This window comes from Siniperca chuatsi, linkage group LG21, assembly GCF_020085105.1.
Source record: "Siniperca chuatsi isolate FFG_IHB_CAS linkage group LG21, ASM2008510v1, whole genome shotgun sequence".
In the NCBI taxonomy this organism is placed as follows: Eukaryota; Metazoa; Chordata; class Actinopteri; order Centrarchiformes; family Sinipercidae; genus Siniperca; species Siniperca chuatsi.
This window is the reverse complement of record NC_058062.1, coordinates 14427992-14443429: the sequence shown is the minus strand read 5'-3', so window position 1 is coordinate 14443429 and position 15438 is coordinate 14427992. Positions and strand designations below refer to the sequence as shown.

At 41.0% G+C, this 15438-nt stretch overlaps 1 protein-coding gene across 1 annotated transcript; it reads right to left on the bottom strand.

Moving 5' to 3' along the window:
• Positions 1 to 260: 260 nt before the first annotated feature.
• On the bottom strand, positions 261 to 14729 carry LOC122869359 (voltage-dependent calcium channel gamma-4 subunit-like). Its single transcript, XM_044182289.1, has 4 exons — positions 14069 to 14729; positions 5436 to 5519; positions 3697 to 3837; positions 261 to 3244 (listed from the first exon to the last, which is right to left on the bottom strand). Exons 1-4 carry the CDS (start codon positions 14289 to 14291, stop codon positions 2718 to 2720), a joined length of 975 nt encoding a protein of 324 aa, XP_044038224.1. The 5' UTR covers positions 14292 to 14729; the 3' UTR covers positions 261 to 2717.
• Positions 14730 to 15438: the final 709 nt, after the last annotated feature.

The window sequence follows — 15438 nt, the reverse complement described above, 5'->3', positions numbered from 1 at the left end:
AAACAAACAACATTCCCATCAGCCTCAGCTGTACTTTGTGTTTGGTGCTAATTAACGAATGTTAGCATGCTAACACACTAAACTAAGATGACAAACATTATACCCGCTAAACATCAGCATGTTAGCATTGTCATTGTGACCAAGTTAGCATACTGACTTCAGCATTTACCTCAAAGCACCACTGTACAAGTACAGAGCTGCTAGCATGGCTGTAGGCTCTTTGTCTTGTAAAAAGAAACCACCACTAAAGCACAACAATGTGACCCTGATTTAGTTTATTAGTCTATGTACAGTATGTTTTGGGTTGTAACTAAAAAGTGATAATGGGAAAAACAATGTAAGTAAATTCAGACGAAATAAAAATGCTTTCTTGGTTGGAAATACAGTATATTATAAATAAAACAAAGGCACTCTACTATCCAATATAAAAAGATGAAATACATTTACAATTGTGATGTTATTCCAGTAAGTTTGGTCTAGAAACTGTAGCCTGGAAAAGGAGTTCATTTGTTTTGATACAATATGACAAGTTCCTTTGTTTAATCATGCAACTCATCCAATTAGTGCCTCCCTTCTGAACATCTGTACTCAAATGTCTATAGTTAATTTCTTGAAAAAAAAATTGAGAATGTGCTTATTTCACAACATTAGTAATCCATAAATCAATATAAGCACATTTAGTAAAGTACAGCTGCCATATACACATGGAATAGAAAATATAGTTTGGTATCCTAAACGTACTTACTGTACTTCACCTTACAAAACAGAATATTCAATAGATTCAACTTTTTGACTGATAACAGCAAAACCAGTGTGTGCTTACCTGAATATAAAATGGTAAATTGAATAGTATGACCAATGTCAGACTGCATCAAGGCATTATTATTGAGACATTGTTCAGTAAAATAATGCTTTGAATCCTCTGTTCATGTCTTTGCACATTCAGTGTTTTCGTTCTTTTTTGAATTTTTATTGTACTTTTATATACAACTTTACAGTTTTACATTACAAACAAACACATTTAGATTTTTTCCTCCAAACTGTAATATAAAAGTGTAAGATCTACACTCCAAATGGATCATACTGATGGCTTTCTTTTACATGAGCTCAGCCTGGTATATGAAGTGGTATCTCTAATGGAATATCAAACACACTGAATACAATCAAATACTATTCTGTGGTTGAGTGAGCTCGCTTGCCAAACCAGAACCAACTGAATAGCCCTAAGACTGAAAAAACCCACCCCAGCTGGTTCTTGGAGCAAACTCAAGCAAACACTTACAGCATTTACTAAATACAGTAATGGAATTTTTTTTTTTAAACTGATTTTCAGCAGGTTTATCTTGATCACTGGTCCATTTCCCAGCACTGCCACAAAGTAGGGAGAGGACCTCAAAGTGTTCAACCTGCCACAACAACACAGTATTTCCTGAGAGAACTAAAAGAAAGAGCAGTGATGGACAACAATACACACACACGTCTGATTACTAGAGCCAAATCCTTCAGGGACGCAGTCGCAGACAGCTCCCTCTGCTTCTGTCTGGGTCCTCTGTTTAACATGGGGGGGTGGGGTGGGGATCCAGATGGACTCACAGGCGGTGTGACAGACAGACAAATATTCTCTGCCTGGCTCTGATTCTTATCCCCCAAACACTCTGGATGCCAGGGCTTCATTCAGAGCAAAAGGAAGTCCTGACCTGTGCCGTTTTTACAGTTCTGGGCACCCCTTTTTTGTCAGCTGCTCTTCTCTTGAGACAGGCACATACACAATGTCACATCCATCGGGGGGTGTGATGGAAGGATGGCGGACTGATATGGAAGTGAATAAAAAAGGGCCACTGAACGGAGGTGACAAACGGGGACATTTTGTTCCACTGACAAATGTCAGAGAAGAATAGGATTACGAGACAGCGAGGGAGACAAAACCTTTCATATCATTCGGAGGATTGGATGGTCGACTTGCACACTCTGCTAAAATATTAAACACATACTAAACATTACAACTCAGCAAGTCAATCATTTGTAAAGATACTGACTCCCACACCATACTCTCATGAAAAAGATATGTTGAAAATATTTATAATTTGACTTTGTTTAAAAGGCCATACATTATTCTAAAGGACAGTGCTGAGAGACAGAGCCCCTGTTGTCTCTTTCAAACCTAAGGCAAGACCAAACTGGTTATGAGGACACAATACAAACTTTGGAGAGAGGTCCACACTTTATAGCAATTGCACACACAAATGGAACACTTTCAAGTTGAAGAATACATTTCATTTAGCACCTTGTTAAATAATTTACAGGTAGAATACTGCTGATTAGCATATCTCAATGCTTCACTCTCAAGTTTACCCACAATATTCAGTGACTATTACACAAACAAGGGTTGTGATCCACACACTGTTCATTTAAGCATTTTGTTGACAGTTGAAAGATAACACATATTTTGCATCAGCTACAGCACAGACAATGTAACTCTATTCTGCTTTGATCTCTAAAAGCAGATAAATGACTCAGGTTCTGTTATTTGGCTCGTCTTCTGTCCAGCGCTCTGTCCTCTCTTCTCCTCTGGACTTTTCATAAAGGACAGTCTGGCTGAAAACTGCGCCTCTAAGATGGCAGGCGAGAACTCAGGCTCCAACAGATCAGCCCACTGATTTTTCATCATTTCCTGTTCATCCACTTCCAGGTGAACCTTGAGCCCAGCAATATGCCTCTCACACTGGTGTGGTCCTGCGATTCACCCCGTCCTTTAAATCATTGGGGAAACAGTTATGGACCTGGAGGAACTCGGCAGCCGCCTCATGTTCAGGACTGTACGTGTTCTCCGTCACGCTGTCCCTCGCCAGGGCGTACATGGACAGCTCGTCCAGGGGCCCACTGGAAGATGGCGCACCCTTCAGACCGATTACCGGCGAATTCTCCCGTGATGCCTCTGTAGAATGAGAGCTGGCACGCGATGTCCGCCGGCGGTAGCGGAAGCTCGGTATCCTCGAGTACGGGGAAGAGGAAGAGAGTGAACGGATGAACTCACGCCGTGCCCTCCAGCGAACTTCCTTGTTTTTCTCAATGTAAATGTTGATGGCGAGGACAGCCACAGTTTCGGCCACAATGAAGGAGAGGGCGCCAAAGTAGAAGGACCAGCCATAGGAGTAAGTGTACTTCTTGTCATCGTCACGTTTATCACTGGGGTCTCCTGCATTGCTGGAGATGTAGACGATGATGCCAATTATGTTGCTCAGACCTGATAAACAAGAAAAAGAAAGACAACAGAAGCAAGAAGTAGAAACAGGAAAAAGAGGTAGGCAGGTGATTTAGTGAAAGACAGAAAAGTGAAAATGTGAAGGAAGAGCCAACAGTGATCAATCATCCATGACTTTACCAGTAACATTGATGAAACCCATGAACTCCCACTGTGTTAAGATGTTCATCAGCCAGTGATTACAAGACTCTCATCACTACCGAGGCCCTTAATGACATGTGTCCTCATCACTTGTGTGTGAGGAGTGTGATGAATGGAGATCCTGACCTTCTTCAATGCCGAGTGACATTCATCTCTATGATTTCACCACTTATGAAGTACAATATGTGACCACAGGTGCCACATCAAGCTGCCTTTCTTCATTATGAAAACTCAGCCCTTACATGATTGCTCCTCGCTGAGAACAAGGTTGACAGTGTAATCCTCCAGCTCACCTGCAGCTACAAAGAGAATGCCTGCACTGAGAAGGACGTTGTTTGTCTTGTTGTAGACTCGGCCCACCCCGACACACATCCCCCCGAGCATCAACAGGCAGGTACTGAGGATGGGGAACACACTGGAGGCACGAACTATACCTGCAAAGACGGAGGAGGGAGGATATGGTAAAAGAGATCAAGAGATCATTAATTGAGTAAGTAATTAAGTCACTGTAAATGGTTTTAAATCAATTCAGTAACCAATATTTGATTGGACAATAAGGACGCTGGTTAGTAAAAGATGAATACAAATGAATAAATCAATCCATCAATCAAATTATAAAGCAATTTATAGATACAACAAAATACAACAAAAAATAGATGAATCACATGCAAATGAATTGTGGAATTTCTAAATTTGTATAACAACACAGTTTATAAAAAGAAAAAATTGACTCTTTTAAATAATTTGAATTTTCATTACCCTGATGAGCCCTCATCTATCCAGTCCCACCTCTTCCCCCATCCATTTTTGAGAACTAAATTATCTTTTATACTTTGGGGCCTTGTTGTGACAAAGCTTTGCTACTCAGCTGTGGGATGTAACAAGAGCTCTCACTGACTATCACCTCCCCAGAAATGAATCACTGTGCCATTTTACAAGTGTCCAAGGATGGATGAGCTTATTCAACTGTACAGTTGAATATTCAACTGTACAGTTGAATAAGCTCTCCTGGCTAATGGACTGAGTTTGGAAAGTCAGATACGTCTTCTTTGTTCTTCTCCGCATATTAGGCAGACACTGAATTGGCTGTGCCCTAAATGAAGGTCCTCTGCTGATTGAATATCCCCATTTTATATCAAACTAATCTTAATCTATGTATAAGCAGGAGCAGATCTATTTAAACTGGTTTTAACAAGGATCTTATGTCCGCACACAGCCAGACATTTTTTTTTGCTGCAAGGAGACTCTTCACCACAGTTCAGAGTAAACAAGTTCTACTCACAATATGCTTCATGTAATAGGAAAAAAAAGAAAAATGAGGGGAAAATGCAAACAAGCTGCTGATCCTGCACCAGCATCAATCAAAGTAATTAATAAAATAACTATGGAGTGTTTGCACTGTAAAAGGTACCATATTTTTCATGCCCCTTAAAAAAAGTTAATAAGAAAATAATAATGAGCCTCTTCTATGTTTGAGCTTCATGTCTGAAACCAGTGTCAAGCTATCTTTGTGGGGTTGGAGGTAATTGATTAGCAAGTAAGAAAAATGTCATTCAAGTATGAGAGTCAATTAAAACACTTGAACATTGGGTGAATACGACTTCACAAATTAAGGCTTTTCAGACAAAACAGACACAACACCTTGCAGTCAGGCATTATATGACAAGTCATTTATTACTTTAAAATAATTTGCAAGAAAAGTCAGACATCAAAACAGACAAAAATAAAAAATATACAGATGAAAAAAAATGTTATGTGTTGTGATCATAGTCTGATACAGTAACATTTGTAATCCAGCCCTGAACAAATTAAAGCCTGAATTTCTGAATGCTGTCACATTTGTCAACTCACTTTATGTCTTTGTTCTGCATTTTTTCAGTCTCTGTATGAAAGAGAATCGCCTGTTTGGAGACTGCTTTCAGAACCAAATGATATGACGTTGAAGGTCAGTGGACTGCCTGCACGCCCTTAAAAATAAAGACCCGACAGTTTTAACAATGCCAGATATAGAGGAAGAGTGGGGAGCACTTACGCAGCAGATATTCAGAGCTGTCTGTGTCGTAGTCATTGTCGTCAGGGAAATGGTTGATCCTGTAACAGCTGCCTTGATTGATGCCTGCAGAACAAAGATAACCAGAAAGAGTCTCCATATTAATAATGAATTATAGTCCGCTGTACACATCAAGGTGCTATAACAGTCTTGATATATGTGATGTTTAGGAGATGAGGACTGTTCAACCAACAAATAGGATCAGAAATATATGCAATAATTGCCTTTTGAGGCAAGCTGAAGTTCATCTGGATTCATTTGATGCTTGGGGTTATAGACTTTTGATGTGAATCTATCAAACTCCAGTTGGCTTCAGCTGGCTAAAGGATGTGTGGGTGCTGGAGCCACAGTTGCTCCCTACCTAGTGACCTGTTTTTTGTTAAACTGTGTCCACTGGAGAAAGACGCTCCTGCGCTCTTGTCTCTGATGAAAGAGGAAGGAGTGGGAAGTCACTTCTCAGATGACCTCTGGTTATTTTTCATGTTTTAACAGTGCTGCTTCTTGAGAAAGAAGAGACAACAGGAGCAGCGGGAAGTAGAAAGGGAAACACAGCCTTTCTGATTCATTTAACTGAACTTTGTCTTCCATTCAGGCAACTGTTAGCAATGAATACCACGGTCGGGCAAGTGTTATTTATACTGTCTTTCGGTGGTGTAAATGGACTCTTCCCTACAGCTTTTGTTGGATGGAATAAACTGGACGCACACAAAAGCAATATTCTCTAGGATTAACTCATTACACTCTTCATAGTTTTCACCTCCAACCATAAATGAGACTTTGACCTTTGACCTAAACATTTCAATTGTACTCTGGGGGTCAGATAAGGACTGTTGTTGTACTGTATATAGCTCCCTGGGTCCATCGTGAATCCTGCAAACTAAAGATCACAGCTCGATGCACACATATTGGAGGAAGAAAACCAATGTGTTTCGGGGATCAGTGCATATGCTATATGAAGGTGGGATTAAGATTGCATTGCCCACAGGGATTTGGTTTGGTTGTGGTGCGTGTCCAAATCCAACTCAGGTGAATGGTTGAGTGCTGGGAGGAACAAGAAGCCTATTTGAACAACAAAAGACCGTGTGCTGGAAGCTGCCGAGGTGAGTTACAAAAGGAGACTGGAGAGAGAGAGAGAGGTTAAAGCTGAGAGACGCCTTTAGCTGTAATTGAGCCGGAGTATAAACAACACCTTGTCTTTTCGGGGTTAATGGATGTGCTCCGTGCAGTGGTGTTAATGCTGGGAGCTCTTTGGCTATTCATTAACCATTTGGGCTGTGAATGCCCTCAACAATTTAGTCATTCTGCAAACACCCACGGTGTTAGAGGGGGGCTGGGCTCTGGCTTCATTTTTTTAACATATTTTTACATGAGCATGTCTATGTCTCTGTGCACATTGTGTGTTCATCTGAATATTTTTGCATTTGTTTGCATCCCAGAGTAGGGAAAGCAATTGACCATTCACTAAGCTCCACCAGCCGTAGTTACTGTTGCTACACCTGCCAAGCATTCGGTTCTCGCACAACATATGATGCAGTTTACAATGATAATGGTGGCACATTTACACTTACAATCTTTGTAATTTTTGAAGCAATGAATCTTTGATTTCATATAAAGGTGGAAAAAAGCAGGCTCCTCATTTCTAACCGATGACGCTGGCAGTTTTATCATTAAATAACAACTCTGTAACAGTGGTCTATAATATGCACTTGATGGCTACATACATGACATTCTAATATAACCCTGTTTGGCTGCTTAGCTTACTTGTTCATTTTCACACAGTTTTACACAGTGGATGTGGTAGGACCATTTTTTCTGCAACCCCATGAACTAGTAAGGCTTGGTTACTACTAAGGTAATGAGCTAGTTAGCCAGACATAATAACAAATGCAGCTTAGCAAATAAACACACTTTCTAACCCATTTCTTACACTTTTGCCTCAGCTCTTTTGGTTTTGGAAGGGATGAAAAAGGACACCATCCTCCAAACTCTTTAAATGCCAAGTATCTCTCTTACTCGATGCACACTGCCTTGGCATGTGAAGAAATCCAAAGCTTGACAGACCTGCTGGGTCTAGTGATGATTGTTCGGGGCGAGGGGGGAGGGATTTGCCTGTCTTTGCCTAAGAATTTGACTTATCCAACATCAAAAATACAAAGTCCCCAGCAGAGAGGCAGCAGAGATTAGAGCTGACCTACCACCTTATAAATTTCAACCTTCCCATTAACAGCCTATGCTGATGACAGACAGACACCTGTCAACTTCATTTCCCTGATGCCGAAGGGTCAACAGCCATCATTGTCTGTGCCACAGCTTTTAAGGCCACGCTTGCTTCCATTAACTAGGTCTGCTGCTTAATAAGGGACATCAAATTAATTAGCATCAAATCAGTTGGTGGAAATGGAGCACAAGTTTCTGTGTCTAGTCACTGATGGAAAAAAGGGCTACGGGCTATTTTAAGCAGTGATATGAGACTTTGTGCCATGTGAAAAAACACATCTGGCTCTTGTGGTTAGATCAAGAACTGTGAAGATAACAAAAATACAGACACCTTTGCTGTGCTGTTAATTGCTGTGTAAACACTAAATCATGCTGCAGCGCCAGAGCTTGTAGATTTTATACATGCATTTTTTTGTGTGTGTGTCTGTCTTTTCTGCTAAACTGACATGTCAAACTGCTTTTACACTTATTCAAAACTGCACCTCCCACTGTGAACCCAGAATGCTACTATTAACTTTGACTCGTGCACAATATTCTCCATCCTCTGCTTTAGTCCAGACCCCAGCTATCCAGCCAGTCTGACGCCTCTGTCTTGTCTTGTGTGTGTGTGTGTGTGTGTGTGTGTGTGTGTGTGTGTGTGTGTGTGTGTGTGTGTGTGTGTGTGTGTATGTGATGGGGAATGGAAGAAATAAAAGAAGATATTGCAACTGATTGGGAATCTGATTAAAAGCGGAGGCCTAGAGGCTTGTGATTTATGAGTGACAGTTATCAGCTCAGTGTCTACGTTTAGTTTGTGTGTGTGTATGCACGTGTGCAGTCTGTCAGATGGACCCTTCATGAAATGAAATAAAGTTTGAATACTGACTAGCTGGGAGAGAAGGGGGAGGGAGGAAGCAGAGATTTAACAAGGGAAGAAGGTAGAAGGAAATGAAACAACAAAAGCACAGGGAGCAGAGGAATGGTGGGGATGAAGAAAAAGATAAAAGGCCACATTGAAGAAGGCAGAGAGAGCATAAAAAGGGCAAAATGTGGATCGTGCAATAAAGGTCACAGGACAGAGACAAAGGCTTGGCTAGACAGACATACAGCTGGTCACCTGAGTTACACACATGTGTGTAAGGTGTTGGTGACAAATGAAAAGATGCTTATCCACATATTTGGTTGATGTTACAATGTGATTGTGTTGTGACAAATTGAGAATTAATCTTACACAGTTAACACATTACACGGGAAATAATGGGTTCCCCGAGCCTGACTGGAGTTGCAAAGCCCCATGCTGAGCATCTCCTCCTCTTCTCCATGGCAACTCCTGTTAGCCTTTAATAAGCTAATTTACATAAACAATCTCCAAGGATGCTTTTGATGTCCTCATTGTATTCTGATACCCACCAAATAAGAGACAGCACTTCCCTGGCAAAACCCCTTTCACAGATCTGTCACCCCTAACAGTACATGACTGGGAACACAAATGGACACATGCACACGTAAGCACACAGACACGTGTACATACAAACACACACACACACACTGTATTGGGAGCAGCTGTCACAGCTGTGGTGCCACTGGCAACAGGATGATGCATATTGTCATGATTTTGAATTAACGCTTCAATAGCTCTGCATATAGATTGATGAATGAACAAGTAATATTGCATTTCACTAGAACTGTGTAGCCTCCAGTGGGTGATATACCTTCAGTAATGCTTCACATAACAGAACTACAGCAAAAATAGCAGCAGCCTGTTCTGCTGTCCTGTGAACACTGACGATGGAGAGCGCTCTGAGGTTTACAGCAGGTGGGATGATTAGGTTTTATGAAGCTGTAAACAGATAGAGCACTGTTACAGGGGCTTGATATCAAATACAGACATGGACGCACAACTCACACAGACTTAGCGACGCATGCATTTATTACTTTGGAAGCAGGAAATGCCAGGACAGAATATAAAAGCATCTGTGTAATCAAACAAACCCGTCCAATATTTTTTTCCAGCCCAAGTGAGGATGAAAGAAAAGCAATTTGGCGAAGACATCAGTGATTCGGTGTTGATATGACTGACAGTTGGTTAATTAAATTGTCACCAGGCAGCACTTTCTTCAAACACAGCTCTGCTTGGGATAGACTGAAATCTATTGCTCCATGTAGTCTGTTATTCATTGTCAAATGTACATATATAATGGGTCCTCAACACGATGCTTAAGATTTTATAGTTTGAGTGCGGATTAAGACAAAAGATCTATTGCACTGCAGCCCACTGGTTCTCTCTTAGATATCGTACATTGTTTCGACAGAAACCTGATATTATCTTAAAACAATGAAGAAAAGAGAAGACTTAAGAATACAGTATATGATGTATAGAAACAGATTCTTGCTGTTTCTCATTTCCAGTCTGATTCTGTTACTTTCAAGTTTTTTTTTGTGTGTATTATAAAACTGCCAGGACAAATCCCTGCAAAGTGTAAATGTAATACATTTTTAAAAAGGCATTCAGGTTAGTATTCTGATTGAGAATACTTCCCTTTATCCCTGTTCTTTTCCACTTCATTAAGTAGTAATCCAGGTGTTCATCCCAAATGCTACCTTTCTGAAACTTTTTGAAATGCCAAACTTCCTGGTCTACATTAGGTTGTCTTGGCCATGACCTCAAAGGTAGATGGATGTTAAAGGGATGAAACAACTGAAAGTGATGAGGAATGTAAAGTTTTGGTATTGAAACAACAGAAGCCCTTTTACTTCTGGACAATTAAAAGCTAAATGAAAAGTTTGACATTTTGGGAAATACACTTATTCACTTTCTTGCTGAGAGTTAGGTGAGAACAATGATACCACACTTGTGTTTGTACAGTAAAGATGAAGCTACCAACAGAATCCAGTTAGCTTAGCTTAGCACAAAGACTGGAAATAGGGGGAAACAGCTAGCCTGGCTCTGTCCAAAGATAACAAAATCTATCTGCTAGCTCACAGCTGGTAGCTCAGCAACACATAATATCTTTTTGTTGGAATCCCTACAAAACCCAAAGCGTAAAAATGGCAATTCACCATTGTTCTTGGGGTTATATTCATATTTAACATCAATCTTCTCTTCTAACTCTCAGCAAGAAAGCCAATAAGCGTATTTCCCAAAACGTCAAACTCTCCCTTTAAGGTAACCTATTTGCAAATAGCTATCGAAATAACTTGCATATGACTCAAAGGAGCTTCATTTTAGAAGAGAAGAGAAATTAAATGCATCCAAAATTTAAAGGGGCTGGGGGTTTGTAAGTATGAAGGGGGTGACAGAGGGTTAATTAAAAAAGTAGAATAGCCGAAGAGAAAGCCATGAGGCAGATAAAAGAATGATGAGAACACAGGAGTTAGACCTGTAAAGAGATGAAAAGAGAGAGCGCACATCAGGCAGAGGAGAGGAGGACGGAGTGACTGAGGTGGAAGTTGGGGTCTGCTGGCTAATTAGTGCCCCCGCATGACTTCTCATTTGTCACGTTTTAATTACAGACTTGTGGAGCATGGTAGGAATGGCAAAGTGACCCCCACAAACCCCTCCTCACAAACGCACTGTCCCACAAGAAAAACAGCTGCCTCGCTACTCACGCCAACCCACCTCCAGCTAGGATGTTTACTGTAAATATGTGCCTGCTAATTGGATCAGTCATTACGTTATTCCTCATTGTCAGAGTTGCTTTCATTTACTCGAGTCACACATAAGCAACAGCCTTTTGATGCATTGCCGATTCTGATGCAAATTAGACACGCTCAGTGCTACCCTGGCCTCACAACATTCATGTGGGGAAACAAACACAGGAGGAAAAAAATCAAAACAGCTGCTGAGAAATGCAAAGGACTCCATAAATGAGGGTAGTGCTGACCTCACTGTAAAGTAGCATCACGCGATATATTCCTGCCTGCTCTTTACAGGTCAGGCCTGCTGAAGAAGCTTGTTGAACACATTCACCATAGGGTTCTGAGAAGGGAAAAGGGATGAAGAGTGTTGAGCGGCTGCTCTACAGCAATGTGTTGTCGCTGAGAGAAAGACATGTTGTCGCTGCAATCTGTTCAGCCAAACGTGGTGATGTTTTCCCCAGTAGCTGTGATACACACAGAGCTGTCCCCGTCAATAACCCAGTGTGTTTGTCATTATGACCGGAGGGGTGTGTGTGTGTGTGTGTGGGGGGGTACTCTATACTTATGAGTCCCCATGACAACAGAGCCACCGTCCAGCATCTTGTTGTTTTAAGCAGAGGCACAGAAGTGAAACTATTAGCACTGGGAGAGAATGATATGATAGGCTGGCCAAATTACGCTTTTAAAAAGAAGCTGGTCTTTGTCCCCAACCTCATCAACATAAGTCTCTACTGTCATTAATCCACTTTCGTTACTTCAAAGCGCTGATGGGAAGTCATGCTTGACAATAGTTGGCTGCCATTTATAATTAATTTTAATTTCTTAGGGTTCTCAGGGGATATAATGCAGACTGTGAGTCTGTCCACATCACAGACAGGTGCCCAGCCAAGCATGACTCTCAGTACATTTCAAGTGTCATAACACACCGGGATATTCTTCACATGTGTGTAAAGCGCTCATCTTCACCACAGGACAAGCCCAAAGATTGACAGCTGAATCTCTCCCTTTGTGTGGGCTCTGATGACATTACTGCTTGAAAGTGTGAATGAAAGCAAGCTAACCAATCTGCAGAATAAACTGCAAATACTGAAAAGCACCTGATCCAACACAAAAACAGTTTCTACAAAGACAATAAAAATATCTAGTGTCCAGGCAAAATGGGTTTTTTTTCCCATTTTAGAGGGACAAAGTGTAAAATATTCAGCTGCTTTTGGGGGAGAAGAAAGAAAACTTTAATTAATAAATAAACTTCTTGGCATCAATAAAAAAATCTTAATGTATCCATACAAAAGACAATACACTCAAAAGAAAATGCATAAAAGAACATTTTAGAATAGATTTTTCTAGAGTTAGGAGGTGACAAAAGTGTCTGATCTTATTTCCTCTCACAACACAACTATATTTTGGTATCTGCAATAATCTCTCCATAAATGACTATAAGGCTTTGTGTCATGTTTCATAGCAGCTCCGCTGTACCTGCTGCTGGAACACAATGTGATTAGGGTGGACACCTCCTCCTCTATATACATGTATCTCTGAAGGGCCTGCCTGTAGCTTTGGCCAAAGTCCTTCTTAATTCTGCAGTTTATTAAAGTTAAAATAATGTTTTGAGATAGAGTTTCAAATTATCATAAAATGTCTCTATACAGATTGACATGCACATTCTACACATATAGCAAAATATGATTGGGTTGTATTGTATAGGCCTATATATGATGCCAGCAGTGCATTTAAAGATACATTTAGTCAGTTTTGGTATTTTGCCAAAACGTCTTTTAACAAATTCTGCAGTAAGATATATGAGTTGTATTTATTTGCTTTCCTGTAGCAGGACATTTATTTGCAAATCTGTTTTTATATCTGCATCATGACAGACGTTTGTGACATGAACAAATCTTTCTAATCACATCGATTTATTGATAGCTGAGGGAGAAGTCAAGGGGTGGCCGGAAGGACTATTGGTCAATGAGCGAGTGTCTGTCTGCCTCTCAAGTTAGACGTCACTGCCAGCGCACTTCCTTTTCAAACATCAATTGCGTAAAATTATTCAAAAAGACTTTCCAAAAGGAAGATTTACCTCGTGTTCTATTACAAAAACAATTTTCTTTATTTTGCTTGGACATGACGTGAACTCAGAGTCATCTATTTTTAAATCACCGGGCATGTTTCCATAGCAATTTCAGGGATGTTGCCAAGCAACAACATCGGATACAATGAAGACATGAATGAAAGTACACTAATTGCGCGCACATTTCCAGGCAGCGACCGGCTTAAAAGTGAATGGGCTCAGACGCGCCGGCTTGGCATTGCATTCTCTCGCAGACTATAACACAGACGTATTTACTGTGTGTCCTGTGCTTGAATAATGCAATGTAACATTTGGCAGACAGCTTGAGATGAGCGCTTAGCGGGACACCGGCCGTTTGTTCCTCGTTAAGCAGCTACTTCAGCAGATCAGCGGTTTTAAAATCCGTGTGCGTATCGACGCTTTCTCCATTTGACCTATAACCTCTGAAAGTTGTTCCACCTTTATGATTTTTTATTTATTTATTTATTTATTTATTTATTTATTGCTGTGCTCCCTTCTCTCGATTGAGACATTTGGCGTGCGTAAAGCGAGTGCGTCCTTTTGTGCGCTCAAGTGTCTGTGCGCACAAAAGACTCGGAAAAAAAAGAGACAAATCAAACTATGTGTTGTACGAAAAGAACAAGAAACAGTGCAGTCTATGTTAAATTGACTTGCATATGTTAACGACGTCCATGCGTTGGAGCAGAATTACCTTCAATACAGCAGATTCTCCATAACCCGGAGTGGGTGAGGTCGCCCTTCTTGGTTTTGGGCTGCGATTGCGTCTCGTCTGTGGTGGCATTGGTGGTGTTGCAGATGTACGCCCGCGAATAGAGCCAGTAGTCCGTGCCGATGGCGATGGTCATCAGGCTGAAGGCAGCGAAAGCCCCTACAGTGGCCAGCAGCGTTTGAACCCCGCGGTCACACCAAGCCATGGCGCTTCATACTAGTCCACACTCTCACCGGTCCAACATGCACTCACCGGAACGCGTCAGGGCGCGGATCCTTTGGTCATACTTGTTTGGGTGCGTCCACACTCTCTCTGCTCCTCTGTTAAAAGTGTAGCCCAGAGAACGAGGAAGAAGAAGTAGGAATATTGTCTGAAACGTTCACCTGATGCTCAAAGCCAACTGGTTGCTGCTGTGAATATGAGAGGACACCAGTTGTGTCCACTCCAGAGGCTCCACACAGGTTCGAAGCGCGCAGGACAGCACGACAGCAACATCGTGAAATCAGAACAGTTCAAACCATCTCACCACTTCATTCTTCTGTTTGCCACCATTTATCTTTGTTTCAAAACACTTTTCTCTGTTCCTACACAGACTGCGCCTCTGTTAAAAACCCATTGCCAAAGAGGACTGCGTCAATGGCTCTTAAGTGAGACCCCACCCTCACCAAATCTAACCAATGGTGGAGATGTGCTGTTGAATAAAGAAAGAAAAAAACTCTCTGTGACATTACAATTTTCAATTGGGTCACTAATGCATTTAAAAGACATGGACTATTTAGGGGGGAAATTAATTAGCCAAACAATCTATCTACAGTCTATCATCTGAGACATTTGGACACTCTCCACTGAATTGAGAAGCTATGAATATTACCAAACTCACAATCAGCTGTCAGAAGGGTGAAGATGGGGGGGGGGACGCTTTGACACAACGGTCCTTCTCTTTGGTGCACTAACGCCAAACAACCAATCCCTGGCGAACAGAGCATTAAAAAAGCAATTAGATGCTTGGTGAGTGCTGTTACCACCATTGTAAATCACTCAGGTTCATCGGTTCATCGGATTTCCCAAGAGAGTTAGATAGATAGATAGATAGATAGATAGATAGATAGATAGATAGATAGATAGATAGATAGATAGATAGATAGATAGATAGATAGATAGATAGATAGATAGATGTGCAAATACTTGTACAGACACTTGTTTTTCAGCAGTTCCATGTAAGCATGGATGCAAATGTCAGTGGCATGAATGGTAATGTGTGTTTCACTATATAAAACAAGGAGATTCATAAAATAATGTGGCATTTGGTTAGTGAGAAATAAATAAAACATTTGAATAATTTACAAAATCTC